Genomic DNA, 26,028 nt, shown 5'->3' with positions numbered 1-26,028 from the left:
CACACACACACACACACACACACACACACACACACACACACACACACGGAGCTCCCGACTGGATCCTCAGCCAATGGCCATCAGGACCCAGGAGTCTTCTGCCTACTCCACTGGCCTGAGTAGGGCAGCCTCACCCAGTTGAGAGGTAGGCCGACCTAAGACTGGGCCTTAGTAGATACTCAAGGGGGTCCTGAGACAGGGCCAGGGCCCCAGGACAGAGTGCAGATGGCAGGGCTGAGGGATGCCCTGGGTCTGAAGAACAGGAGATTTGGCCTGGCCCAGCCCACCCTCCAGGAAGCCCTAGAGAGCCACAATGCTCCCTTGCTAGGGGCAACCTGAGTCAGAACCCTGTGCACCTCCTCAGCATTTAGAGATCATCGACAGAGAGGGAGCCCTGTGAGCTGCGAGGCCTGCATGGCCAGCCAACCCACAGAAGCGCTGACTACTGAAAAGGTCTTATTTGAGAGTCATGTAGATAAATGCTTGTTTCTCTGGAAAGCACCAGATCTTTAAGGATAAAGATCGTGGCCTTCCTTGCTGTGTTTCCCCAAGTTTAGGGCCGAGCCCACAGAAGACACTCGTGAATGAATGCATGAATGAATGAACAAACATTTCCTTTCCAATATCCTGACTGAAGAATCAACAGAGAAATTTATACAGCGTAGGAATGTTCTCTCTGTTGCTGTCAGAGCACCACTGATAGCCCTGTACCTCACTTGTGCTCTGAAAACCTTGTTCCAGAGACAGGGAGATGCTCAGAATTCCATCCAGGAATTTGGGCTGGGTCTTCTGTAGACATTTATTTACCTTCTTCTAACATAACAGAACCACGCAATACTCACCTGAAGCTACCTCATAGCTAATTTTCTGAATTTCCATATATAAAATAAATCATTTTACAAAAAAATCTGTATCTACAGTGTATGGAAAAAAAGGAGATTTCAAAGCCCATTAACTCACAGAGATGGTATGTTACTGGGAGAATATGGGCTGTATAATTAAAACAACTTAAATCTGATTATAAGAAGACAGTGGGCTTTACTGCCTACCACCATCTCACTAATGCAAAGAAAACCAATATCTTGAGTTTTTTTTAATTACTGTAAAACTGTGAATTAGAACATGCACGTACCACCGCTCCACTGCTTCACATTACTGATGAGATGAAATATTCCTTGCAGAGAAATATTCCTTATGGAGAACGTAAGCCTACTTCAGCTCAGAGCTGCTAGGTGTATGCAGCATCTTTCCCGAGTTGGGAAAGGAAGTGGTCCCCGTGTCAGCCAAGGTGAGGGAGGGCTCTTTCTGGAGACCCCAGTCTCAGAGTGAGTGACGCCTGGCTCTCCTTGTCCTCTCTCTACTGAACTCCAGAGCTCAGTGTCTGAGGAGGGAAAACCAAGGGGCCTGGGACAGGGGGATGGACCAAATGACAGTTCATGGCCCAGCCAGGAACACCTCCTAGTGGAGCAGAAGTGCGCATTTCTGAACACGGTCTGAACTGGAGGAGCACGCCCAGAGCTGAAATGAAGGAAATCTATCGTGATGAGCGCCTCCCTTAGCTCACCTACTGGGAGGCAGGGAGGAGTCTGGGTGGCTCACATTTCTTCCTCGACCCCCCACCCCGCCTGCTTTCTCTGGCTGAGGTTAATAATTTTAAAGTAATTAAGTCCAGCAAACCATGACCGATTAAGGAAGGACCGCTGGTGGCCAGCAGAGCTGAGCAGCCTCACCTCTGCCTGAGCCCCTGTGTGGAGGGCAGCTGGGAGGGGGCCTGATCCCAGGTCCAGCCCCCGGGGGCCTGAGCACCACGTGGCAGAGATAAACCTCTCTGAGCAGCCAGCCACCTCATGAGACTGTCAGGGGACTTCTTAATGAGACGAGGTAGGGCCCGGGCTCTGCCGCACAGCGTATGGAGGGTTTCTATTCAATTAGCCAGTTCAGTGTGGGGCAGATACTGCCCAGGAGGATAAGGCAGCCCCTCCTGGCACTCCTAGTTCTGCCACGACCGGCCCAGCCTCCCAGGGTCCGCGGGAGCCTGAGACAGTGTCCCCACCGGACAGAAGGGTGAGCAGAGCTGGCCCTCTGCTTTGCTGGGGCAAGCCAGGTCTCTGGCTGCCAACCCAGGACCCCTTCCCCTCCCTTGGAACCTTGGTGACCTCCAGGGGTGGCCACAAATGGGCCATCTGGAAGAAGGGGACAGAGACCCCTGCCCAAAACAGGTGTGTGTGGGGATAGGAAAGACCCCCTCACCCCGGGTGGAAAAGGCTGAGTCTGGGGCCAAGGCTATAGGTTGTGTCTACATATAGAGTGGGGGCCAAGTGTGTAAGGCCAAGACCCACTGCCCTGTCCCCTCCTTCAAATAGAGTCTGACAGCACGCACAGTAAGGGGCAGGACTGCAGACACCCCAGGACCTGCAGGAGGCCACAGGGCAGTGAGCTCCACCTCCTGGGGACCAGGCCCTGCCTCCCTTCGGGACTTGGGGGTGCAAAGGAAGGTCCAGGTCACACCACGCCCACAGGAACCCTCAGGACACCCAGTGGGGAGAGGGCTCAGGCCCCAGGTCCCCTGCCCCCTTCCCATCCCCCAGTCCCTGCCCCACCAGGCTGGCTCCCACCCTTCCCTCACTGCCCCAAATGCCACCCACAGCTCAGCTCACCCTGCCCCATGCCTGAAACACAGGCTTCCCTCACTCAAAGCCTCCTGGCCTTTGGGCTAGCACAAGTGCCCCTCACCCAGAAAGCCTTCCGGCCCTGCCTGGCCCCCATCCTGTCTGCTCCCCGCCGCCCATAGGCACATCACAGAGCTCAGAGCCTGGCTCTTACCCTCCTAGTACTGCCTGCCCCACAGAGTTTTGAGCAAGCCAGGTCTGAGGTCTCCTGGAGCCCACTGTGTGGGAACGTCCTGTCACCAGGTGTGGCCCCAGGGCTTCCAGCCCAGTTCCAGTCCCGAGTGTCCTGTGGGCAGAGAAGCCCCACGATGAGCAGCTGTTACCACTTCCGGGGTGACACCACCCACCCAGGTCTGCTCTGCCCCTTCACCCTCAGCAGGCCTGGCCAATCAGGGCACCCCTCCCCACTCCACTGGCACCAGGACTGATTCCAGGAGGAGCCTGTCCCCACGCCAGGCCAAAGAGCAGCAATCCTGGGACACCTGTGGGACTCTTGTTAAACAGTCCCCCTCTTCCCGTGGGGAAGGACCAGGGGGCTGGGCTGATTAGACATCAGCCTACAACAGTCTGGGGGCTCTCAGTGGATGGGGCTGCCTGGAAAGGAAGCCTGCCCAGGGGAAGGCAGGAACAGGGTGTGGAGAAGGAGGCGGTGTCCTGAGGACACCGTTTGGGCCCCTGGATCCAGCCATGCCTGAAGTTACGCAACGTCAGGTCTTTTCCATTACACGGCCTGGTAAATATCCCTATTTGCTTAGGCCAGTACGAGTATTCCTGACACCCACCTGACTAATACAGAGCGTGATTTCAGACACTCGGCGGGACTCCCTGATGTGAGGTTGCTAGGCGGTGGTGTTTGCAGATGGTCCAACTTAGCAGCCCCACAAACACACCTGGGGGCAACAACTTCCTCCCAGGCCATGAGAGGCAGGAACTCTCCACATACCCCACAGTGCCGTGGCTCAGCCACCTTGTCACAGTCCCAGCGGGGTCCTCAAGGCACACCCCTGGCAGGCCACCTGACAGGCTCCCCCAGGGAGGGGCTCAGTCCGTCTGCAGGGGTATGTCTGGGGGCGCGCCAGGACACACAGGCATGCACTCCCGTGTGTGTTTGCAGACCCACATGTGTACATGCCATCAGTACAGTCAGACAGCCACTCAACAAACACTTGCTCCAGCCCTGCATGTGCTGGAAATCCTGAGATGCAGAGCTCACAGGCCTCACAGGCAACCACTGAGACACAAGGGGAGACATGCAGGATGGCATGGCAGCCAAGAGAAGACCTTGCCCCGGCTAAGGGAGCAGAGCAGTCAGGGAAGGCCTCCTAAAGAGGCAAGGTTGGAGCAGAGCGCACATGTAGTCCCATCTAGCTGCACTCCGCCGTCTAGAAGCTCCCCTGGAGCACTCGCCAGTACTGATCAGTGGGTGCTGATACCCATCACAGACGCGCCATCTTCCCTTTCATGAAGTCCATTTTCTTGGCAGGAGCTAAGGAGCCTGACACAGTCGGTCCTCTGAGGCACGCTCAGGCCTCTCCTGATGAGGTTTCCATCATTAACAACCTTCAAAGCCCCTTCAGTCCCAGCTCCCTGGAAGGGTTCTAACTCCTGCTTCCCCCGAAGCCAACGTGTCAGGGGTGGCGGCTACATCCTCGTAAATGGGTGCTGCTCACCAGCTCCCGCAGGGGTGCTGGGGGAGGGCTGGCAGTGCCCTCCCCTCCAAGCTCAAGTTGCCAGGCTCACCGGTCCCGCCCCTGCAGCTGCTCCGCCCTCTCCCAGCCCTTTTCCCTGCCCAAGTTTGGAAGAGGCAGTGGCTAGGACAACGTCATCCCCATTTCATACATGTGGAGACTGAGGCCACATATCGGGGTGCAGCTCCCGAGCCCACCAGAGGATTCCCAGGTGAGAGACGAGGATGGAAACCCAGGTCCTGGCTCATGCCCAACACCCAGACAGCAGTCAGCCCACACAGCCCCCAAGGGCCAGCACCTGGAGCCCAGGGGGAATGTCTACTTCCCCTGGGCAGCCTCCCTTCCCTCACCACCCACTCCCACCCGCACAGGCACATCTCAGAGCGGATGGACAGGCCAATGGCCCTGAGCGCCTGCCAGAGCAGCTCAGGCGGCAAAACGCCTTCCAAAAACGGGTCCTCCAAAACTATTTCCTGCCCCAGCCCATGAGCATGAGAAACCCCTCCACTGTGACTGTACCCTTTGTGCTGGGCCTTGGAATCCCCCATGGAAGTGGCCACTGCCAGGGAGAGGCTGCGGTATTTGCTCCTAGCGTTTCTTGCCAGGAGAAAGGTCCTCACGTTTAGAAGCTGACCAGGAGGGAACAGCTGGCATAAGTGGGCCTCAGGTGGCAGGACAGGGCTGCTATAAATGCATCAAGCCTCCAGGCCCCACATGACATGGGACTCCGAGTGGCTCTGAGCATGAAGGCAGGACCACAAGCTTGAGGGGGCCTCAAAGAGCAGAGGTCTCATGTGTCCATCCATTCTGTCATCCATCCAGAGGCTTTTACTGAGCAACCATGACCAGCTGCACACCAGGCTTGGCTCTGGGAACTCAGTTATGGATGAGACAGACACTTCCCTGCCCTCACAGACCTGACGCTCCTCACAAATAAATTAATAACACAATTGCAGGTGAGGAAGCATGCAAAGAAGAAAAGAAGGCTTTGATACAGAATAAGAGGGGCCCTACTTGGAACCAAGGGGAGCCTCTCTGAGGAGGTGAGATCTGAGGAATAGCTGAGGCTGAGAAGGAGCCTATCATGTAAAGAGCCTTCCTGCTGGAGGGAACAGCATGTGCAAAGGCCCTGGGGTGGGAGCGTGCTTCAACTGTTGGAGACACAGGAAGCAAGTCAATGTGGCTGAAGCAAAGAGGTCAAGAGGAGTGGCAGCAGTGAAGCAAGTGAGCTCAGCCCTTGTTGTACTTGAGGGCTTGCAGGCTCTAGCAAGGAGTCTGGATTTTATTCTTAGTACTGCAGGGAGCCACTGAAGGGTTGCAGCAGAAGAGGGAGGTGCCTGGATTGATTTTTCTGATAGCTCTAGCTGCTACACGGACAGAGGCCTGGAAGGGAGGAGGGCAGAGGCAGGTAACAGTGAGTAAGTGACCACAGGGATCCAGGCTGAGGCTGGGGAGATGGTGGTAGAGGTGGAGAGAACTGGACAAATACTGAGATAAAGGGAGAGTCATGTGCATAGTGGGAGGGCAGGCAAGGAACAAGGGGAATGCTGGCTCAGCTACCAATCCGTCGCGTTTCTGAAGCAATCCCTGCTTCGCTCTGCTCGCCATATAATCCCCGTGCTCCCTGGGGTGGTCCAGAGATGATGCTCATACAGCCCTGGGCACAGGTGTCAGCAGACACTGGGTATTGACAGCCACCTCTGCTTTTTAACAGGCCATCACCAGGAGCCTACAGCAGACCACAGCTGCCAAGCTCACTGCACTCCTTCCCTCGGTGAGGTTCCTGGGCTGGCTCCCAGTGGCAGCTGGAACTGCGGCTCTTTCTACCAAACGTGCCCAGGCAGCGTGGACATCTGCAACAGCCTCCTCATGTGCACACATGTATGTGCACATACGCTCACACCCATGCACACACCTGCACACCCATATACTGGCACACACGGACATTCACACACACACACACACACACACAGGCAGGGGTGCTCAGCCCAGATTCCAGGGCATGCCAGAGGACCCGACCCCCGCTGCTGGACAGTCCCCCCTCCTCGGCACTGCCCAACACACCACCTTCCCCCGGAGGCATGGCCACCCCCTGCCTGTCCCTTGAGGAACACTGGCCACAGGCGCCCTGTGCAGCCCAGCTCTGCGCTGTGGGTCGCGCAGGGTCATGCCTCATCCCTCAGAAGCCTTTATCCAGGAGGTAGGCAAAGCCCCGAGTCAGCCCTGAGCTGAGGCTCCAGCCTGGGGCCCCGTGACAGGGAGAGATGCTCCCCTAGAGCTCTAGGCTTGGGCTGGCAGCCTACAGGACTTGGGGGCAGGCCACTGGATCGTTTGGGCTACCAGAGCCCGGGAGGGAGGGAGGGAGGGAGAGGCGAGTGAGGGCAGGTGCCCTGGGAACCACCCAGGACTGAAAAGGAGCAGCATCTGATGCCTGCCGCCATGACAGGGCCGGCAGCAAGGGCCCAAGGGCCGAGCCACGTCAGGGCCTCCTGAGCGCTCGGCCCCGACCTCCTGAGACGGACACCACAGAGGCGAGCAGCAGGGGCCTCAGCCAGTGCCCAGTTCAGGTCTCAGAGCTTGGAGCCCCGAGCCCAGACCAGGGCCCAGGGTGTGGCCTCTCCCTCCCTCCCAGGTCTCTGGGTGCTCAGACAGAAGGATGGAAGAAAGCCCCCAGTCCCGGTTCAGGAACAGAGCCAGGGCAAGACCCAAAGCCTCTGCCTTTGTACCAAGCAGGAGGGGCTGCATGGGAGTGGGAGGGCACGGAGATAGCCTGCCAGGCCAGGCCCAGGCCGAGTCTGCAGGGCCTCAGGCCACATCAGGGCGGGCACATGGCCAGGCCAAGCCAAGAGCTCCAGCCAAAGGGTGGGGGTGGGGATGGTGTCCAGCCAGCAGGGACCGTGTCTCTGCCCTGACCTGGGGTTTGGTAGCACCCAGGCAGGACCCAGAGACCAAGGGGTGTCATGTACCCTTGGCAGGTGAACAGGCGAACAGAGCAAATGGTGGCCAGGACACAGAGAACCAATGCCTACTTAGTGTACTGCGTGTCACCACCCACACCCTCGGTGTGCCTCTGCTGGGCGCCCCAGTGGGCTGCTGCATGCCCACAGCCTCCCTCCTGCCAGGTGTAAGTCACTTCTCTAGATCCATCACCACAACCCCAAGGTAGCCCACTTCACAGGTATTAAAACTGAGGCTTGGAGAGGACGAGTGGCCTCTCAAGGCCACACAGCTAATCAGTCACAGGGCTGGGATCTGAACCCGTACCTGCCTGACCCCTTTCCACCAAAAGGAGCAAGTTACAGGTACTATGGCCAGCTGCTCAGGGGCGGGGCCAGGCTGGCTGGGTTCGGGCCACTCTGCGCACTCAGAACAGCAAGGCTGCAGAGAGACTGCAATTCCGTGCAGCGACGGTCTACAGGTTCCCGGAGCCCCAGCCCACAGCGGTGGCTCCAGGCAGCCTCCACGTAAACCATGTCATCGATAGCAACCTGCCTACCTGCTCTCCTGGACACCAGCAAGGCCAGGATCAACTCCAAGCCACCCTAAATAGGGCAGGGGTTGGGAAAGCCCGCCCAGCCCAGGTCGGAAAGCGGAAGGAGGCCAAGAGCCCCTTGGGACCACTCAGGCTGGTACTATGACAACCATCCCAACCTCTGTGCTCGGCCCTTGGCTGGGCACTGTAGTACATTTCCTCAACTGACCATCACAGTGTCCTCTGTGTCATCATTCCCATCTTCCAGTCGAGGAAACTGAGGTAACCTGCCCAGAGTCGGAGAGCAGAGCAGGGACGGGAACCCCAGTCTGTGCGTGAGATCAACAAGACTCCTTCTGCCCCCAATTGGGCTTGTAGGCACCATGTCTAACCTCACGCAGAGGCATGCGAGGGCCAGGCTGAGCTCTGGCTGGGAACAGGCACAGCGCAGGCAGAGACGGAGCTACAGTGTCTAGCTGCCTCCGGTGGGTCTGGCGAAGAACTAATGTAAGGGAAGTAAACTAGGCACACAGGGCTAGCCAGAGCCACATACTCCAGGTCTGGCTCGAGGAGGAGGTGCAGCCTGGGATAAGGACCGCCCTGGGCCCCAACTGACAGCCCCTGGCTTCACCCACTGGGAGCCTGCCCTGCCCAGATCGGGGCCAGAAACAGACAGAAGAGGGCCATCTAACCACCTCCCAGCTACCCTGCCTGTGCTTCAGGCCCGGAAGGGAGAACCCTGGGTCTTTCTCTCCCAACCTGTGGCCATCAACCAGGAAATGGGCTGTTTACAGGCTGGAAGGAAGGTCTTAGGAGAGCCCAACTGATGGGATAGTGAACACAGACCCAGCTGCCTTCCTGGGCTCCAAGCCTGTCAGAGAGGCCAGACTCCAGAGAAGGGAGCTGTCACAGGCCAGCCCATGGCAGAGATGAGTCTCCACTCCAGCCCAATGCCTTAGCAAAAGAGAGAGAGCTGCTGCTGTGGGGGAAGGTAGGGGCGAGGAGGGCACTGGGAGGAGGCAGGGGGTGTCTGTAGAAGAAACAGGGCCACAGGGAGTCCTGCTGAGTCCACAGGAAACATAGACTTGCTTAAGTCCAACTGTGGGGGCCACTGATGCTGGTGCCACAATAGCCAGTCTTCACCTCATTCCTTAGGAAGCACTGAGCCCAAGTCTTGGGAGAGCTGGGCCCATCCAGGCCCTAGTTCACAGAGGACAAGGCTGGTAGACACAGACTGGCTCTCTTCTGAGAGTCTGGCGGGGCTGGAGATCCAGGCTTCCTGACGTCCGCCTACACCAAAGGGCTGCCTGGGGCTTTCTGGAGCAGGGGAACAAGTAAATGAGTGGGCAAAGGGGAACTGATGGGAGCCATGGATTTGGTCCAACCAGGATCCAATACCTAAAATTCTACTTGTTTTGTTTCTTTTGTTTTTGTTGTTGTTTTAACGAGTCACCAAGGAAATGGGAGGGTTGTTTTGACATGACCTGAGTAGTAGATATTGGTGTCATTCACCAACTATTTCCAGTTCTCTCTCTCTCTTTCCAGGCACACAGTATGTCTGTGCTTCCTGGATCCCTTACAACTGGCTAGAACCACATGACTAGTTCTGGTCAATAAATTATAAGTAGAAGTGACATGTGTCACATCCAGGTGGAGACCCGTAGACCTCTCTTTCCCTCTGGCACAGCAACCAGCAATATTCAAGCTGAGTGACCACGATGAGCCAAGCTCCAAGCTGACACGTAGCACGAGCAGGAGATAAGTTTGTGTTATGTTAAGCCACTAGACTTGGAGAGTGTTTGTTACGACGGCATAACTGAGTCTATCCTGACTGATACAAAGGGAACCACAGAACAAAACCAAAGGGTAGGAACAAACAGGCACTTCCCTGCGTGGCCAAGTCTAAAAAGATTCACATCCAGGTTATCAGACTGGGTTAGAAATGGTTTGGGAACAAGCAGTACAGACTCAATGTTCCAAGTTTTTAGGTGACAGAATTTTCTGGGTAGTGAAAAGGCCAAGTAAAGAGAGAAGATGGCTGATATAGGGGCCAAGGCAAGGGGATTTTTGACCTGGCAACTACAAGAATTTGGAAAGAGTCTGTCTGCCCTTACAAGATGTGGCTTTCAGTGTTAAGGGATAGCCTTAGCTATCCTCCAAGAGAAACCTGGACAAATGGCCCCAACATGCTACTCTAGACAGGAAGGTTGTTAAAGTTCCCACGTCACCAGGAATGGGAACAGCAGAAGCTTGGAGGCAGCATGAGGAAAAGTGTCTCACTAGACCCACGGCCTCCAACCCACACGCCTGGCATGAGAGGCCCATCTGTTCACTGCCAGTTAAGTCCAACCTCCCAATCTGGGGGCAAGGCTACAGCAATAGGGATACTAAAAGGGAGCCTCTGGAACCCATTACGTGTGAGGATGCGGGGAGGGCAGGAGTACAGTCTATGAAGAGAGTGTGTGTGTGTTTGGACACACAAGAGTGACCCTAGAATGAAGGACAGCTCTGAAGCCCGGTAGTCCAGCTGAGGGAAGATGGCAGTTATACTTTTACATAGACACAGGATTGTGAGAAATCCAGAGAGGGGACTAGATGGTTCCCTGTCCCCAGCCCAGCTTTAGTGAGCGGCCATCAGCACCTGCGGCCGTGGCCACAGCCATCTCCTGGCTTGAAACATCACTGGCAGAAGACCCTGTGTGTCAGCTGAGAAAGAGACTGACCTTTGTAGGGACCCTCACCTTGTGCTCTAGGTGAGCGGGATGGAGGGCGGGGAGAGGAGGGGCGTCTGAAGAACCTGGCCTGGAAGAAGTGGAGGTCATGGACCTGCACGGTGGCACAGACTCACAGTCCAGCTATTCACAAAGCAGATTCCTCTAGGAACCTCCTTAAGCACAAGCAGCTTGCAGGCCCCAAGAAGGAAGTCAGTGTGTCATTGGAGAGCACAGGGAAGTCAGTAGAGGCCTGCAGACTTGCAGTGTGCCACCTCCAGAGCGAGTCTGAAAGACAGGGGAACAATGGCCATACGCCCCAAGTGACAAGAGGATGCCACCCAGTAAGCAAAAGTGCAGCCAACCGAGCAGAAGAAAGGGAAGGGTCACGATGTGCACTGCCTACAACAGGCACCTGCCAGGTGTGCCAACACAGTAGCAGAAAAATGGCCCACAAACACATGCGCATCCTAACCCCTGGAACAGTGAATATGCTAGGCTACATGGCAAAAGAGAAGCAAGGCTGCAATGGAATTAAGGTTGCAAATGGAATTAATCAACTGATTTGAAGACAGGGAGATAGGCCTGGATTATCCCAGTGGGCCCAATGTAATCGCAAGGGTCCTGGGAGGAGGGAGACAGAAGAATCAGAGGAGTGGGCGTGAGGACAGAAGTGACTTGCTGTGAGAAGGACCCCACCCACCATCGCTGGCTTTAAAGATGGAGGAAGGGGGCCAGGAGCTAAGAAAGGCAGGCAGCCTCTGGAAGCTGAAAAGGCAAGAAAATGGATTCTCTCCTAGAGCCTCCAGAAGGAATCAGCACTGCCAACACTTTGATTTTAACCCAGGGAGACCCACGTCAGGCTTCTGACCTGCAGAACTGTAAGATAATACATTTCCGTTTTGTTGTTGTTGCTGTTGTTAGTTTGTTGTTTGTTCTGACCGCACCACACAGGCTTGTGGGATCTTAGCTCCCCAACCAGGAATTGAACCCGGGCCCTCAGCAGTGAAAGTACCAAGTCCTAACCACTGGACCGCCAGGGAATTCCCTACATTCCCATTTTTAACCAGCAAAGTTGTGGTAAAATTTGTTTCAACGCCAAGAGAAAAATTATGCAGCTGAGTGGATGGGAATGATGGTGTGGGCCTGCAAGCATCTTTAATGACTCTAACATCACACCCAGGGAAATGCTGACAGTATCTCCCAGGCAGGGACCTATAACACCGTTATCAGGGAGAACAGTGGGTCTGCCAGCAGAGGCTGCAAAAATACAGCCTCAGCGGGACCTATAATTCTGAAGGGAAATCAAGGAAGACACCAGAGGCATCAAAGCTCAGGGAGGGAAACCGTCTAGCAGATGTCATAGAGCGTAAGGGGCAGGGTGACCACCTAGGTGTGACCAGTATAATACGAGCAAGGCCATCAGATGGACACCACCAAGCCCACTGTGCTTTATTTTCCTCTTATTTCATTGTTTCATTGCTGTATTCTGTGAACACCAAGCTATACTTGGGTGATTTTTACCTTGTCTTCCTAAAACACTTTTGTGCTTATTGTAACTAAAAGAAATAATGCATCACATATATTCCTTTTTTCTTCCTCTTCCCTAAATTGTTATCTTTCCACTCTGTGACAGATATATCTACAGCATAACCAATAACTCAAGTCTTTCACTTACAGTAAAAGATAATACTGTGAACGGAAGAGACTCGTGTTCAGGCAGTTCCTTTATGCGTTTATGCATTTATATAATCCTCTCCTTGAGCAGGCACTCTAAAGCAATATGAAAATTTTTCATTTAACAAATTAGTATCTCATCTAGTATCTAGAAGACAAATTTTCACACTTATTGTTAATATGGACTTTACCAACTAAATCTAAGATACAGCCTTTTAGAGATTTAAATACCATTTCTGTGTTATCATTTGCTAAATCCTCACCAAATGCATATTTTATTAAAAAGTGATCCAATCTTTTACATAAACTGACCAACTGCCTCAAAAGGTAACTTGTAAGAAGCTTGTATGGATACAAAATCAGCCTGAAGAAACTGCAGGTATAAATCTTAGGACCAACAAGCCAAAGTAGGGTTTCCTGTTTTCTTCATTAAATACTTAAGCATATCCCAACATAAATGTTTGCATTTTTAAAAATAAGTTGTTTTGGATATTGAAAATATATGCAGCCATTAAAAGTAATGTTTACAAATAGTTCATAGTGATTTCAAAAAAAGCCAATGATATGTTAAATGAAAAAAAAATATATATATATATATATATATACACACAACTGAACAGAATAGGAACTCTCAGCACTTATGAAATTCAGTGCACGAAAAAAGACTAGAAGGAAAGAACAGTGGTAGAATTCCAAACGATTTTGTTCTGTCTCTTGATGCTTTCCTGTACCTTCCACATTTTATATAATGAGCATGCATTGCCCTTTTCCTTTTTCTCATTTTTAAATTAATTCATGCTCATTGTAGCAAAGCATTTCTTTTATAATCAGGAGGGGAAAAGTTAAGCAAAAAGCTGAAAATGAAAAGGTCAGTTAGGGTCCGCTCTCAAGGAATTCACTAGCTTAACCAACGGTGCAGCTGAAAATAACAGCCTCAGGAGAAGCTGAGATGGATTCACAGTTGGTCAAGAAATGGAGAGGGAATTCATGTTTACTGGACACCTACTGAAGGCCCTCTGCAGACAATTCATACATGTCTCATCTCATTTAATCCTCACCATAATTCCAGGAGGCAGGTACTGTGATTGTTCCCTTTCAACAGATATGTGAACAGAAGCTCAGAACAGGGCCAGGCCTCTGCCAAAATCACACTGCACATGAGGCAAGCAAGATTTGAACCCAGTTTCTGGGACTCCAAGAACTATGCTCTTATTCCTGCATGGTCCTACCTCTCAAGTCAAAATGGGGCAGCACCACTTCAATCCCAATTCCACCTCGGGGGTGGGGGGGTTGTCACTGGGAGCTCGCCCAGTCCATGATGGAGACCGAACCCCAGTCTGCCTTTGCCCCAGCCAAGAAGTCCTTTCCTTTCCCATCCGAGCTGCATCTACCACCCATGTCCTGCTGCTGGGACTGTCCAAGCCCAGGAGAGAGATGAGATATCTATCAAGCAGGGCCGACAGAGATGAGATATCTATCAGGTAGGGCTAAGCCACAGGATGGACAGCACCCCACAGAGCGCAGAAGGAAGGACACCCAGCCAGCTGAGCGCCTGCTGCACCAAGCCTCAGGCCAGGGAGGAGGAGCCTCTGTGCCCCGCTCTGTACTCCCTGAGGCTCTCGAGGAGTCCCATCCCTGGTAACATCCCAGGGCTTCAAAAGGTCATGGGATAACAATGTGAATTTCTGCCCACGGGGCTGATCAGTTGAAAGCATACCAACTTTGGCCTGCACACACCCTCTGGGCAGAGGGTAGCCCAACACCACCTGGTCAGTATTCCTCCACCTGGACAACTGTCAGCCATCAGCTTCCAATTCTCTAGTTCTGGATGTACGCACACACTCACTCACACGCTTCCAAGACTGTGTCAGCCTGCCATGCTTGGAGCCTGAGACATTCTTCCAGTTATAAAAATAGAGAAACTGAGACCCAGAAAAGGCCCCTGGGTAGAGCCCTGTGCCTCCAGAACAAAGTTGCATTAGGGCTTGAAGGCTGAACGGCCCGAAGCTCTGTTTTATTGGGCTTGTACTGTGTTGTTCAAACTGTTTGATTCCTGGAGCACAGTTAGAAATCAGGTTTTACATTAAAGTCCAGATTTGGGGCTCCTCTTAAAAAAAAAAAAAATCATCCCATTTATAACACTAGGATTTTCATTCCCAAATGGTAAAGTCAGTTGAAGCTACGGAACAGCCGCTCCTTTTGACAGAGATGACCTCTCCAGACCCCACATTCCAGGTTCTTTCAGGCCCAGCTGCCCAGTTCACCCATGTGTGTTACCTGCCTGAGACTGTAACCCTAGGCAAGAGCATTAGCTTCAGTCTCTGGGGACCTGCTGCTGGAGGGGGGCGGGGGGGGGGGGGCAATGGGCATCATTTGGAGCAAAATGAATGAGCATGGAATAGTCAACACAGCCGAGGGGAAGTCAATGGAAACAAGGTATGTCAACAGAGAAGGTGGAAGCGCCAAACTGCCATGGCAAACACAGGCGGCATCCCTGCCACACTGTGAGCTCCCTGGGGCAGGAAACAGGTGCTCCCCAGCTGCGTCCTCAGCTCCCAAGCACAAAGAATAAATGTCCACAGAGACGAGTGTATGGGGACAGTGTCAAGGGAGCATGAGGCATTGTGAAAACTGTGGCATGTAACTGGAAAAGCCTGTGTCACCACAGATCCCCACCCCAGGTAGGGTCACTCCTGCCTAAGGAGGTTTCACCCTCCCCTGGCTAGAGCCCACCCCAAGCACATGCAACAGTTGTGATGAGGGCACGCTGAAAAAAAAGTCCAAGGGCAGGGCATGCGGGGGCAGGGACTGCAGGTAGGACATGATCAGACAGCAAAGAAGGACAGGGATTCCTTCCCTCGTACCTCAATGAATGTCAGACCTCTGCCAGGGCTGGGAGTGGCAGCTCCCCTGACAGACAACACCAGCCTCACCCCACTCACCACCACCCCCAAAACACATCCAGACCTCCAGGTTTTCACAACTACCTCAAGACATCCTTGGACTTTCAGGCCCCAGAGCTGGGCCTTCTCCCTCCTCTGCAAGAATAGCAGACTCCCCAAAACCTCCTTCCAGCACCAAGTTCTCCCCAGCACCAGTTCTGACCTTCTGCACCCAGACCAGAGCCTTCACTGAGTCACCCTATCCTTGGAGATACAAGAAAACCAGCAGCCAACATATAACCTAGAGCCGGAGGAGGGCTCTGGGCCCAGGGGCGGGGCGAGGGTAACTTGCCTGGAGCCCTCAGCCAGCCCACCTCCTCCCTACACTGACCCACTGTCCTGTCCGTTCCTCCTGGGAGGAATCCCGGCTACCAGCTGTGGCCTCTGTCCTCAATACTCCTGGGCGAGGGCCTCAGAGTCAAAGCCTTGGATATACGGAACTAGGAGAAACCATGGATATGGGGGCAGAGGAGAGGAAAGGGGCCCTGGGCCAGGCAGATATCAGGGGCAGTGAAAGCCTTAGTCTCTGATGAGGAAGCAGGCATCGTGGGAGAGATACCCGAGGCCCAGAGCCCAGGCTCAAGCCAAGTGGGAGGTGAGCGAATGAGAGAGTAGGGAAGAGCAGAGGGGGCTTCTGCGCTTAGCCTCGCACTTGTTGCCTCTGCCTGCGGGCCCGAGTTTGCGGACCACAGCGGCCCAGGCACGGGCTAGGATTTCCCCGCAGCCTGGCCTGGCCCAACTCCGCTGCTTTTCTGGTCAAACAGCGCCCACCTTCGGCCCGGGCGGGGACGCCTCCGCCCACGGCGGGGACCGCAAGGGAGAACGGCTCCTCCAAACCCGGAGGAGGAGCGCCGCCGGCCGAGAAACGCCAGCCAGCCGAGGCACAGAGCGGCCTCGAGGCGAGAGATGCCGCGCGTTCACGGGCTTGGGCGCCACACGCTCCTCGCTCCTCGGTTGATAGCGAAGAAGACACTGGCCCATCCAGGTCAGGGGAGGTGCACCAACACAGGTACCCTTCTCGAAGACACACCCACCCACACTCAAACAACACAGACAGCCCTAAGCCACACACGCCTGCGCGGCTCACAGACGCGCCCACCCAGCTGGAAAGGAGCCGCACAAGCCCGAGACACGCCCCGCGAGGAGCCCAGCTCCCCGCTCACAAGCTCTCCGCTCCAGCCCCGCAGCGCAAGGCACTCCCGCACCACTGCTTTGGTGGGCCGGGAAGGGAGCGCGCACCGTGCGCGGCCCCGTGACTGCCCAGGCACACAGGGAACCCTGCGTGGCCCAGCCCTTCGCGACCCTGCAGGGCTCCAGCGCTGCTGGCAGGCCCCCCCGCCCTGTTAGCCCTGGGCATGGCGGCCAGCCACTCACCTTCCTGCACGGCCTGGAAAGGATTGTTGGCCTCGATGACCTTGATGGAGTAGGTGATCTTCTCGCTCTGCAGGATGTCATCGTTGAGGCTCAGGTCGGATACGGCCAGCTGGAACACCCTGTCGTCCTTGGCCGCGTTCTCCTCGAAGATGGCACCTGGAGGAGAGGAGGGGTCAAGGCTATAGGCCTAGAGGGGGCCGCTTCCCCACCCCACCCCTACCCCAGCCTTGGCCCTCTGGTCATGGTGCTGGCAGGACTGCAGGTTGCCAGGTGGCAGGACTTCTGGGCTGCGGTTTCAGCCTGATAGGATAGTTTAAGGCTCTCCTCAGTCCCCCAACACAGAAACACACCCCCCAAATATTCCAACACAGTCGACATGAGTTACACATGCACATGGCATATGCTGCCACCAGGTCACACAAGTGTCTCACAACCAAACCACCTCATGTATCAACCATGCCCCACATAATGGACTGAGCCAAGCTGCTGTGACCTCAGGCAGCACCTAAATGCCCTGACATGGCCCCGTGAGTCCTATCCCAGGAGCCACAAAGTTCCCCTGCAGGCAAGTGTCCCCAGCCCCAATCCCAAAATGGAACAATGACTTCCTTCTGCCCTGCGCACCACCCCCTGCAAAGAGCTAAGCGAGCAGGTCCACAGTGGCTCTCCTACGCCAGGGGGCTTCTTTACGCAGGGGCCTTTGATAACCGATGACAGGCAAGCAGGCAGCTCAGTCCCAGTCTGACTCCCTGGGCTCTGCCTCCTGCTTTCCATCCCTCCCCACTTTTTCTCCTGCCGTGTACATTAGGGGTGGGTGGGTAGGAGGATGTCCCTAGACCCTTTGCCTTCTAACCCAGCAGGGCTGAGGAGCCCAGAAGGAGCCGCTCTTGAAAGGGCTTTCTAGAACCATGAACAGCTCCTCTGGGGCGGCCTCCGGCTGGCCCTTTGCGCTCTTAGCACCGCCGTGGCCGACTCTCAGCACTTGAAGCCGGGATCGGTGGGACTCACCGAACCTGGCCCTGTAGCCTGGACAACTCCGGAGTCCTTCCCCTCACCAGGCCCTGAGGGTCACCACAGTCCCAGGGCTGGGCCCAGTGATTCCCCGAGTTGGGGGCTGGGCAGGAGGAGGAAGGTCCCGTTCCATGCTACACCCAGAGCCGCAATGCTGACCTCGAGACCCAAGCGCCCCCCCCCCCCGCAACCTCCACCACCATTGGGAAGCAGGTTTGGCCCCGGCCCCTGACTCCTGCAGGGGGATTGCAGCGCACCAAGCCCAGGCCTAGTCCCTGACCACCCATCACACCCCGGCCTCGCCTGTCCCATCATCCCTGCCTTCTCACACCTCCCAACCCCCCAGACTCTCTGGGCTCGCTGGTCTTTCCCAACTTCCGGAAAAGCGACTGCAGACGGGCTCCCCAAAAGCAATCGCTGTCAGTCCCCCAGCCCGTACCAACTTCCTGGGATTTCTCCCCTGCTGCTACCAACTCCCACACACTCCCCATCAGCGACAAGCCCCCTCCTTCTCTCCTCTATCTCGTCTTCTCTCCTCTGCCGGTTCTCTCCCTCCATCGGTCTCTTCCCGCTCAGCGCGCGCGCACACACTCCCCCCACACACCACACCACAGCCCAGGCTTCTTCCCTGATTCCCACCACCCAGACCATGTGCCGGCCCCCAAGACCTGGGCCGTAGGAAACTCTGGGACGGTCCAGGATTGGGCTGCTGTCGCCACAGCCAGATACACACACACACACACACACACACACACACATACACACACACATATACAGAGAGGTACACAGACACACACCAGAGAAACAGGTAGACACTGTGTCCACTCTAACAGGCTGACAGTCATGCACGCACCAACACAGGCTCTGATGGCCCCATACACCCCAACGCCCTCTCGCAGTGACACCAACACGGAGCCACAAGCGCACACAGAGACACACGCTGACAACACCCACCCACCCACATTCACGCACGGTTCCGGTTGGGCCTCTTGAATCCTGCCCTGCCAACTTGGCGAGACCCCAGGCCCTGCCGCCTTCGGCGCCCGCTGCTCTGAGCTGCGCCTAAGGGCTGGCCCTACCCCGCCGACGGCCCCGCCAGGGGCGCGGGTCTGGACTTGCGCCTAGCCCCGGATTTCCCGCAGCCGCGGCCCTAAGTGTCGGCAGAGGCCGCGGGGCCCCGAGGCGGGGATTGGATCCCCGGGGAGAAACGGGAGCCCGCGGGAGCGCGGCGCGGCCCGTGCACATCTCCGCGGGGCGGCGCGGAGCGGCCCTTCGGGGGAGCACCGCCCGCCGAGCCCCTCGGCCCAGGAAACAGCCAAGTTTGGACGCCGCGCACCCCCCGCGCCGCTGGGGCCCCCGCCCAACCTCGGCCCCGCGCCCGCCGCGCTCACCGATGTGGATGATGGAGTCGGCCCGCACCGACACGCACTGGCATATCCAGGGGAGAAGCCACAGCGTCAGCGCTTCCATGTCCCCCGGGCGCGCGGCTCATCCGCCCGGGCCCGGGGCGAGGCCGAGGGCAGCGCGGAGCGGGGAGGCGCCGGTCCGGGTGCAGTCCCGGGCCGCTCCCCGGGAGAGCGAAGCCCGCCCGTGCGTCTTTCCCCGCGCGCCCGCCCCTGAGCCCTGCGCCCGCCCCAGTCCAGCCCAGCCCAGCGCGGTCGGGCTCCCGCTCCGCTGGTGGCTGCGGCGACGCTGGCGGCCCGAGCCCAGGCCGGCGCGGCGGGGGCGGCCCGCGGCGGCGGCGGCGGCAGCGGCGCTCCCCGCGGCTCTGGAGGCTTCGGAGGCGGCGGAGGCGGTGGCGGCGGCAGCCGGGTCGGCGCGGCGGCTCCGGGCTCGCTGTGTGTCTGAGCCCCGGCGAGGAGCCGAACTGCGGAGGACGCCCCCTCCCCTCCTCCTCCCCCTCGACTCCGCTCCCCTCCCCTCCCTGCCCGCCTCCCTCCCCTCCGCCCTCCTCTCGACCACGTGACTGCGGAGCCTCTGCCTCGCAGCGCGGCGCTCTCCCGCTCGCGGCTCGGAGGGGGCGCCGGGTGCTCAGCGCTTCCAGCCCGAGGGACGCTCGGAGGCCCGCAGAGCGATGGGGACCGGCCGGGGCTGCGGCGCGCAGAGACTTGGCGGCCCTGGGCCTCGTGCCCCCCGTTCGCCAGGGACCAGAGGATGGAGAAGGGTCGGCCTCCGACTGCCCTCGAGGGTTCCCGGAGCCCCCTGGCCCCCGCCGACCTCAGCCGCCTTGCGTCTTGGGCCATGACCCCCGCCCTGGGCAGAGAGCCCCTCTAGGAGCCGGGCCAGGGGTAGCCGTGAGAGAGACCGGGCAGGGCTCTGAGCCAGGCACCGAGACGCAAGGGGAGCCAAAAGGGACCCGCCGCGGCCAAACGTCGCGGAGCAGAGCCGCGGCCGCGGGCTCCAACCCTAGCTGGCCCCACCGACATTGGCGGGCGCCCATCCCCCACCCCACGGCCCCGGGCTCAGCCGGGAGTCGGGCAGGCGGCTCGCACTCTGAAGCCCAATTCATGGCCGGAAACCGGCGCATCCGTGACCGCGGCGCCTGGACGTGAGGAGCTTTCTAAGCGGCCGGCGTGCTCAGACTCCGACTCTGCACGGAGTCTTTTCGCGCGAGCCCAGGGCGAAGAGCCGGCTCCTCGCGGCCAGCGCAGAACGGGGCTCTCTCCACCGCTCCGGGAATGCCTCCGGCCAGCCACCACCAGATGTATCGTTAAGCTGTTTGGGCTCCAGCCTGGGTGGAAGTGGCAGGCCTGACGCCTAGCCACCCTGCCCCCGCCCCCCACAACAAGTTCCAGACTGGGCTCCACGTGGCACACCGAAGATTTCAGGAAGACAGCTGAGCCTTCCCGGACCGGGATTCCGCGGAAGCTCGGTCCGGGCGCGCCTGGCAGAGCCTAGTGCAAGGGGCCACTTCCGCGAGCCCGGGAGCGCCCCTTGGCCCTGTCGTTGGCCTGCGCCCCAAGGCCCCTGCCTTGATCAGGGCCGTGCGCAAGGCGTGAGGGATTCAGAGAGACTCAGCAACAGACCTTACCTGGAACTCCCCGCTCAGAGGAGAGGCAGACACCTAAACAGATCATTAAAAGATGTGGCAAGGACCCTGAATAAACGCACAGGCGCGTTCTGGGCTGTGACCCAGCCTGGGAGGAAGAGCCAGGGGATAGTTTCGTGGAGGAGGTGACAGTTCTAAAGGCTGAGTGGAGGTTACCAAGGGAGAAGGAAGGGAGGCTTCCAGGCATTGAATGCTGGTTAGCTAGCCAAGATACGAAGAAAAAGAATTTAGTGTGAGTGTGTCTGTGTGTGTATGTGTGTCTGTGTGTGTGTGTCTGTGTGTGTGTGTGTGTGTGCGCGCGCGCACATATGTGTGTGTCCCAAGCTGCCTGCCACAGAAGTCACTGGCAAATTTTAGTTTGGAAAGGTGTGGGAGGAGGCTGTGCAGAGGGGGACAGTGCAGGCTTGGAGAACAGTGAGGCAGCCCTTGCAGTGGCTGGTGGGGCCGCAGGGGGAACCTAGGGGAGAGGAGAAGCTGGGTTGGAGAAACAGCAGGGAACCACATGGGCTGGCAAGGTGACTTCCAGGACGAAGGGTCCATAGGCAAGAGGAGAGGAATGACCACGCCTGAAGGAGGCTGGGCTGTCCAGCTGGGTGTGGTGCCCACACAAAGGCACTTCCTCAAGAAATCCATCTTAGGGGCCTTGAATTGTAAAACACACCCCTCCCGGGCTCTACAAACCCCCCATGCCTCCATTCTCACTCCCTGGAAATTCTACCATGCACTGGCTGAAAAGTTGTAGAAAGAAGGGAATAAAGAATGGGTTTTATTATGTAGCAATTTGGTTCCTATGGAGACTGTCTCCTCCTGGGAAGGATGGTGGTATGTTCACCCTGTAGGGGCTCAAATCTGGGGTCAAGGGCCACAGGGTCAGGGATCCCCAAACACACTTGTTGGGACCCCTGTAGTATGTTAGTAAAGTAGACGTGTGATACTTCTAACCCAGTTACAAGTTTTTCTTGATATTTATTATGCTAGGTAGTGGCAGCATTATTGCAGTGAGACAAGTCTCAAGCCCCCCTTCCAAATATTAAGAAGTCAACCTAGAAACACACATAGTTTGGGGGAGAGTTCTATCAGTTTCTAATCTGGATGATGAGGTCCCTCTCGTTTGGGACCTGAGGGCTATGACACAGGTTGGCATTCCCCTGGAAGCTCCTCTCCTGGGCACCACCTTCCCCTCCACTTCCGACAGTACGGGGTCCTTCACCAGCCCAAGATGCTCATCTCTTAATGCTCACCCTCTTATACTTCCAAGCCAAGCCAGTTTTCCCTACCAGACTGGAATGGCCTAGATATACCTTGACTGGCCAGGAAGGATACTCTGCACAGGTCCCATTTCTACTAGAGCTGGGAGGCAAACCCAGAGATCACTGGGGCCCTAGGCCTGTTTACCTCTAGGCAAGACTATTTTAATCCTCTCTGCCACCTGAAGTTGGGATTACCAGCTTCCAAGGACATTGGCTTATTGGGGCTTTATCAGATTCATCAAAACCTTAATTACTTATTGATCGAGCCAGCCCAGTCCCTTTCGACCCTGATAACCTCTGGGGCTGTGAAAGCGGCCTCCCCCAGTCCAGGCTCCCGGGCAAGCAACTCTACCTGATGAACAAGTTCACCCTGACGCCAATAACCTGGCTGGAGAAGAGAGGTTAGCAATCTCTGGGTCATATGATAAAAACCCATTTTACGGAGGGGAAAACCGAGGCTCAGAGAAAGGAGTAACTTACCCAAGGCACCAGGTGAGTTGCTGCACCCAGGACTCAGTCCTCTTGGTTTGCTCCTTACTACACAAAGATGTATTCACAGAAATTAAAACTGGGTCAATAAATCCTTCATTTGCACAGAGTTCAGCCAGCACAGGTGATTGCTTTTTCTAAAGAGATCTTCGGTTATACTAATTATAACCGTATTTATTTAGCATTTACCATTTGCAGGCACTGCACTCAGCACCCTACATTTTACTAGGAGACGATATTCCCATTTTCCACTTGGGAAAGGAGGGTGCAAAGAGATAAACTGGGCCCATCAGCACTCTCAACTAGAATACTACTGGAAGCCAGTAGTTTGCCACCAAACCTGCAGGTGAAGTGTCAAGACAAAGAGAATATGGTGGTCCACTAGGAAGTCACGATCGTTGTCACTTAAAGCTTCTTCATTCCATAAAGCAGACCTCTCCTTTCTCTGTCATCTTATTTCTCACCCCAGTCAATAACTGGACTGAGGAGCACCAGCTGGAATCCTGACCCTCACAGGAGCCTGTTGCCCGAGCACATTCCGTGGGGAGCTGTCTACTCCATGTGGAACTACCACTACCCAGCCCCTGAAGAGATGCCCCCTCTCCAATCATGTACCTTTAAGCAAGCCCCCAGATTAAACAAGATACTGTACCATGAAAGATTGCATTCCTCCCTCGCCAGCATAGGGCCCACCTGGGATTTCTAAGATAATTCAGCCCACACCTGCATGAAGGTTGCTACTGGCAAGACACACCAAAGCCCAACCTGGAGGATTCTCTGCAGGCCATGGCACAGAAGACCAGCTCTCCTGAGAACACAAGGAAGAGGGCAACCCAAGTCCCAGGGTCGATCCCCCACCGCCACCAGGGAGAGGTCAACCAGCATCTTAGAAGGAGCCAGGCTTAATGCCCTGAAGCTTCAATTCTGGGCTGGGCCCTCCCTGCCCATGGGCTCCAAGGAACCCACAGTTGGCCAGAATCTGAGCTGAAAAAATCCCACTGCTACTTTCCTCTATTAACCCACTGGGTTTTTCTTAAAAAAAAAAAAAAAGAAAGAAAGAAAGAAAGAAAGAAAGAAAAAACATTTATTGGTTACTTCATCCTTTCCTTCAGTCTCGGCATTTGGTCTTCTGTTGTATGTTCATTTTCCATCTCTACTTTGTCTTCCTTACCCCTTCTTGCCAACCTCTTTCATCTCATTTTTACTCTTTCTCAGCTTGCATTTATTTTATTTGATCTTCTTTTATATTATTATGTTTTTTATTTTATTTTTACTCTGGTTAGCCCCCTAGGTTTTTACTTTTCAATTTCCCAGGGCAGCAGTCTTTGCATCCCTCTTTCCATTATTCGAGTCTTTCTATTCATTTAGTCTTGGGTTTTCTCCACGTTGGGGGTTGGGCAAGTGAGACTGAAGGTGCCCTCCCTGCACCCACCTTGCAGGAGCTTCCAGGGCAGGACCCACTAGTACGTGCCGGCCCCCGGCCCACACCCAGCCTTCACACCCTTTCCAGGTGCCCTTTCCAGGGCACTGCCAATGGCTCATGCACGTGCCACATCTGGCAGCCCTGTCGAGGAGGCTTCTGTTTGCCGGAACCACACCCCACAGGCTAATGAGGAGGAAGGAAATCACACACAACATGTCCTTCCTAGAGAGGAGCATCTCATTTTTGCAGGGCAGGGGCCCCTCTTTTTCACCATTATACGTTCCGTAAACTGGGGCCCAGTTTGGAGTGTGCAGTCTGCTTAAAACCAAGATAGTCCACAAAGTTACCAGTGTGAAAAGGTGCTTCCTTCACAAAAACAAGCTAGAACCTCAGAGGTCTGGTCCCTGGACCCAGGCTCTCCAGGCAGGGTGGGTGGCAGGACCAAACACCAGCTCAGGCCCATCTGGAGCTCTCATGCTGATGTCCAGCACTCCCCTTGGCCCCTTGGAGTTCAGCAAGGTCCCTCCCTTCCATAGGTCCCTCTGAAGGGCAGAAGAGGCAGGCCGCAGTTTGCACAAAGGCATTACTAAATGCCAAAGGACAGCAACAGGGGGGAAGGCCCGGTTCCCAGGAAGGACCCTGAGCAGTCATCTCAGGCCCAGGCATCCCAGGCAGCCTGTGTCCCAGCCTCCTCCTAAAGCAGTGATCCTCCAGGTGTGTGTCTCCCAGCCTGAATCCAGGGTGTTCTTTAGAGAAAGTTCTGGCTTCCAAGGCTCTAGACCCACCCCACTTCCTTCAGGCTTGACCTGTGTGCTCCGAGTCCATTGTGTGCAAGGAAAGGGTTCTCCTGCTGAGAGTCTAAAGTTTGAAAACCTCAGCACTGACAGTCTCTCCTGAGCCCAAGGGCTGGTCCAAGCCCTTCCCAGTTTGCATGCTGGGATCCCTGGCCCCTGGGCCCTGCAACTCTGCCTTTTTCACTTGGGGGAGCTCCTGGTTCCCCGGGAAGGACCAAGGAGCAGAGAACCAAAACCTAGCCTGCCTTTTTCCAAAGAAAAACTCAGGCCTTCACACCCTCATGAGCCACTGCCGAGGCTCCAGACCAGGACATGGTCCCCTCTGCCCCTGCCATCTGCTGTAGTGGGTCCCTCAGTGGGCGCTACACAGGCTGAGTTGAACCCGTGAGCTGAGTTAAGGAAGATGATGCACTTTCCAAGCAGAGAGAATAGCAAGAGGAAAAGTATGGGGGCAGGTGCATGTAAAGGAACGCAGAGAGAAAAGCAGCAAGATGTGGAGGGGCCAGGATGGAAGGTGCCAGAATAGTCCTGGTGGGAGATGCTGAGACCAGTCTCACTACTTTTCAGACATGTCTCGACAGAGCAGGGGCCTGAGGTGGCCCTGGGCAGCCAGAGACATGTCGACATGCATATCCTCAGTGGCCATCTTAGGGAAGCCAGAGGGCCACTGATCCACAGTGGACAGTCAAGACAGAGGGGTGAAGCCCTTGTGCCCCTGGCCACCAGGGAGCTCACAGGAGGCTGACCCATCCTGACTCTGCACACAACACTCTGTGCCAGTCCTATGTCCTCTGCACTCATGAGGGATGGGGCTGCGGGTGTCCATAGGTGAGGAGGGGCCCCCAGGCTTGCTGGACCCCAGACCTGGCCTGCTCCCGTCTGTGATGGGACACCCAAGTGTCACCCCTCCCACTGGGCTGGGAGCTGCACACCACAGGCACTCTGAAATGAATGTGAGAGGCTCAACGCACCCCACTGCATCCCATCCCAAGTCAGGTATAGCCCTGCTGCTCTTACCGGCGTGGGCCTATAGCCTCTCAAAGCCAAGCTTCCCCTTTCCCAAGGGGCAGGGATTGAGGGAACTACATCTGCCTGGAGCCCTGGCTCACCTGGCAGATAACCTCTTCCCCAGACCCAGGCCTCCAGCTAGAAGCAAACCCTAAGGAATCAGATCACCCTGCTCATGGACACACCCATTTCCATAAGCAATTTTTCTTGCCTATAAACCTCTTCTTTTATGCGATGATGAAGTGAACTTGTGATTGATTTTCTCTGTCTGGGTGTCATGGCGCATTTAGCACCCTGTAACCCCGAAGGATGAAGGTGCTACCTCCCGGGGATGCTTCTGAGGACTCGGCTTGGAGCAGGGACAGCCCAGTGCTCCTTCAGGTGAGGCAGGGAGATGGCACAGGCCCTGGATGCACCGCGGATATGCTGGGCAACCTTGGGCAGCGTCCCTAAATTCCCAGACATTCATCT

General features: G+C 56.0%; 1 protein-coding gene across 2 annotated transcripts in view; it reads right to left on the bottom strand.

Annotated features, from left to right (window-relative positions):
* GRID1 (glutamate ionotropic receptor delta type subunit 1) overlaps window positions 1–19,406 on the bottom strand; it is a 678,670-nt gene extending 659,264 nt beyond the window's left edge. The window contains exons 1-2 of one of the 2 annotated variants that reach the window (XM_027129687.1): window positions 18,936–19,406; window positions 16,534–16,689 (exon numbers count right to left, since the gene is read on the bottom strand). In XM_027129687.1, coding sequence (XP_026985488.1) covers window positions 16,534–16,689; window positions 18,936–19,014 — 235 coding nt within the window. In that variant the 5' untranslated portion in view covers window positions 19,015–19,406. The remainder of the gene's footprint in view (window positions 1–16,533; window positions 16,690–18,935) is intronic. The other variant, XM_027129688.1, reaches the window with a different exon arrangement.
* Between the last annotated feature and the right edge of the window lie 6,622 nt (window positions 19,407–26,028).

This window comes from Aethalodelphis obliquidens, unplaced genomic scaffold (genome assembly GCF_003676395.1).
Source record: "Aethalodelphis obliquidens isolate GAN/ISIS:26980383/991018 unplaced genomic scaffold, ASM367639v1 scaffold37, whole genome shotgun sequence".
NCBI lineage: Eukaryota > Metazoa > Chordata > Mammalia > Artiodactyla > Delphinidae > Aethalodelphis > Aethalodelphis obliquidens.
Note: the sequence above shows the minus strand (reverse complement) of the source record. Positions and strands in the feature narration are given on the sequence as shown.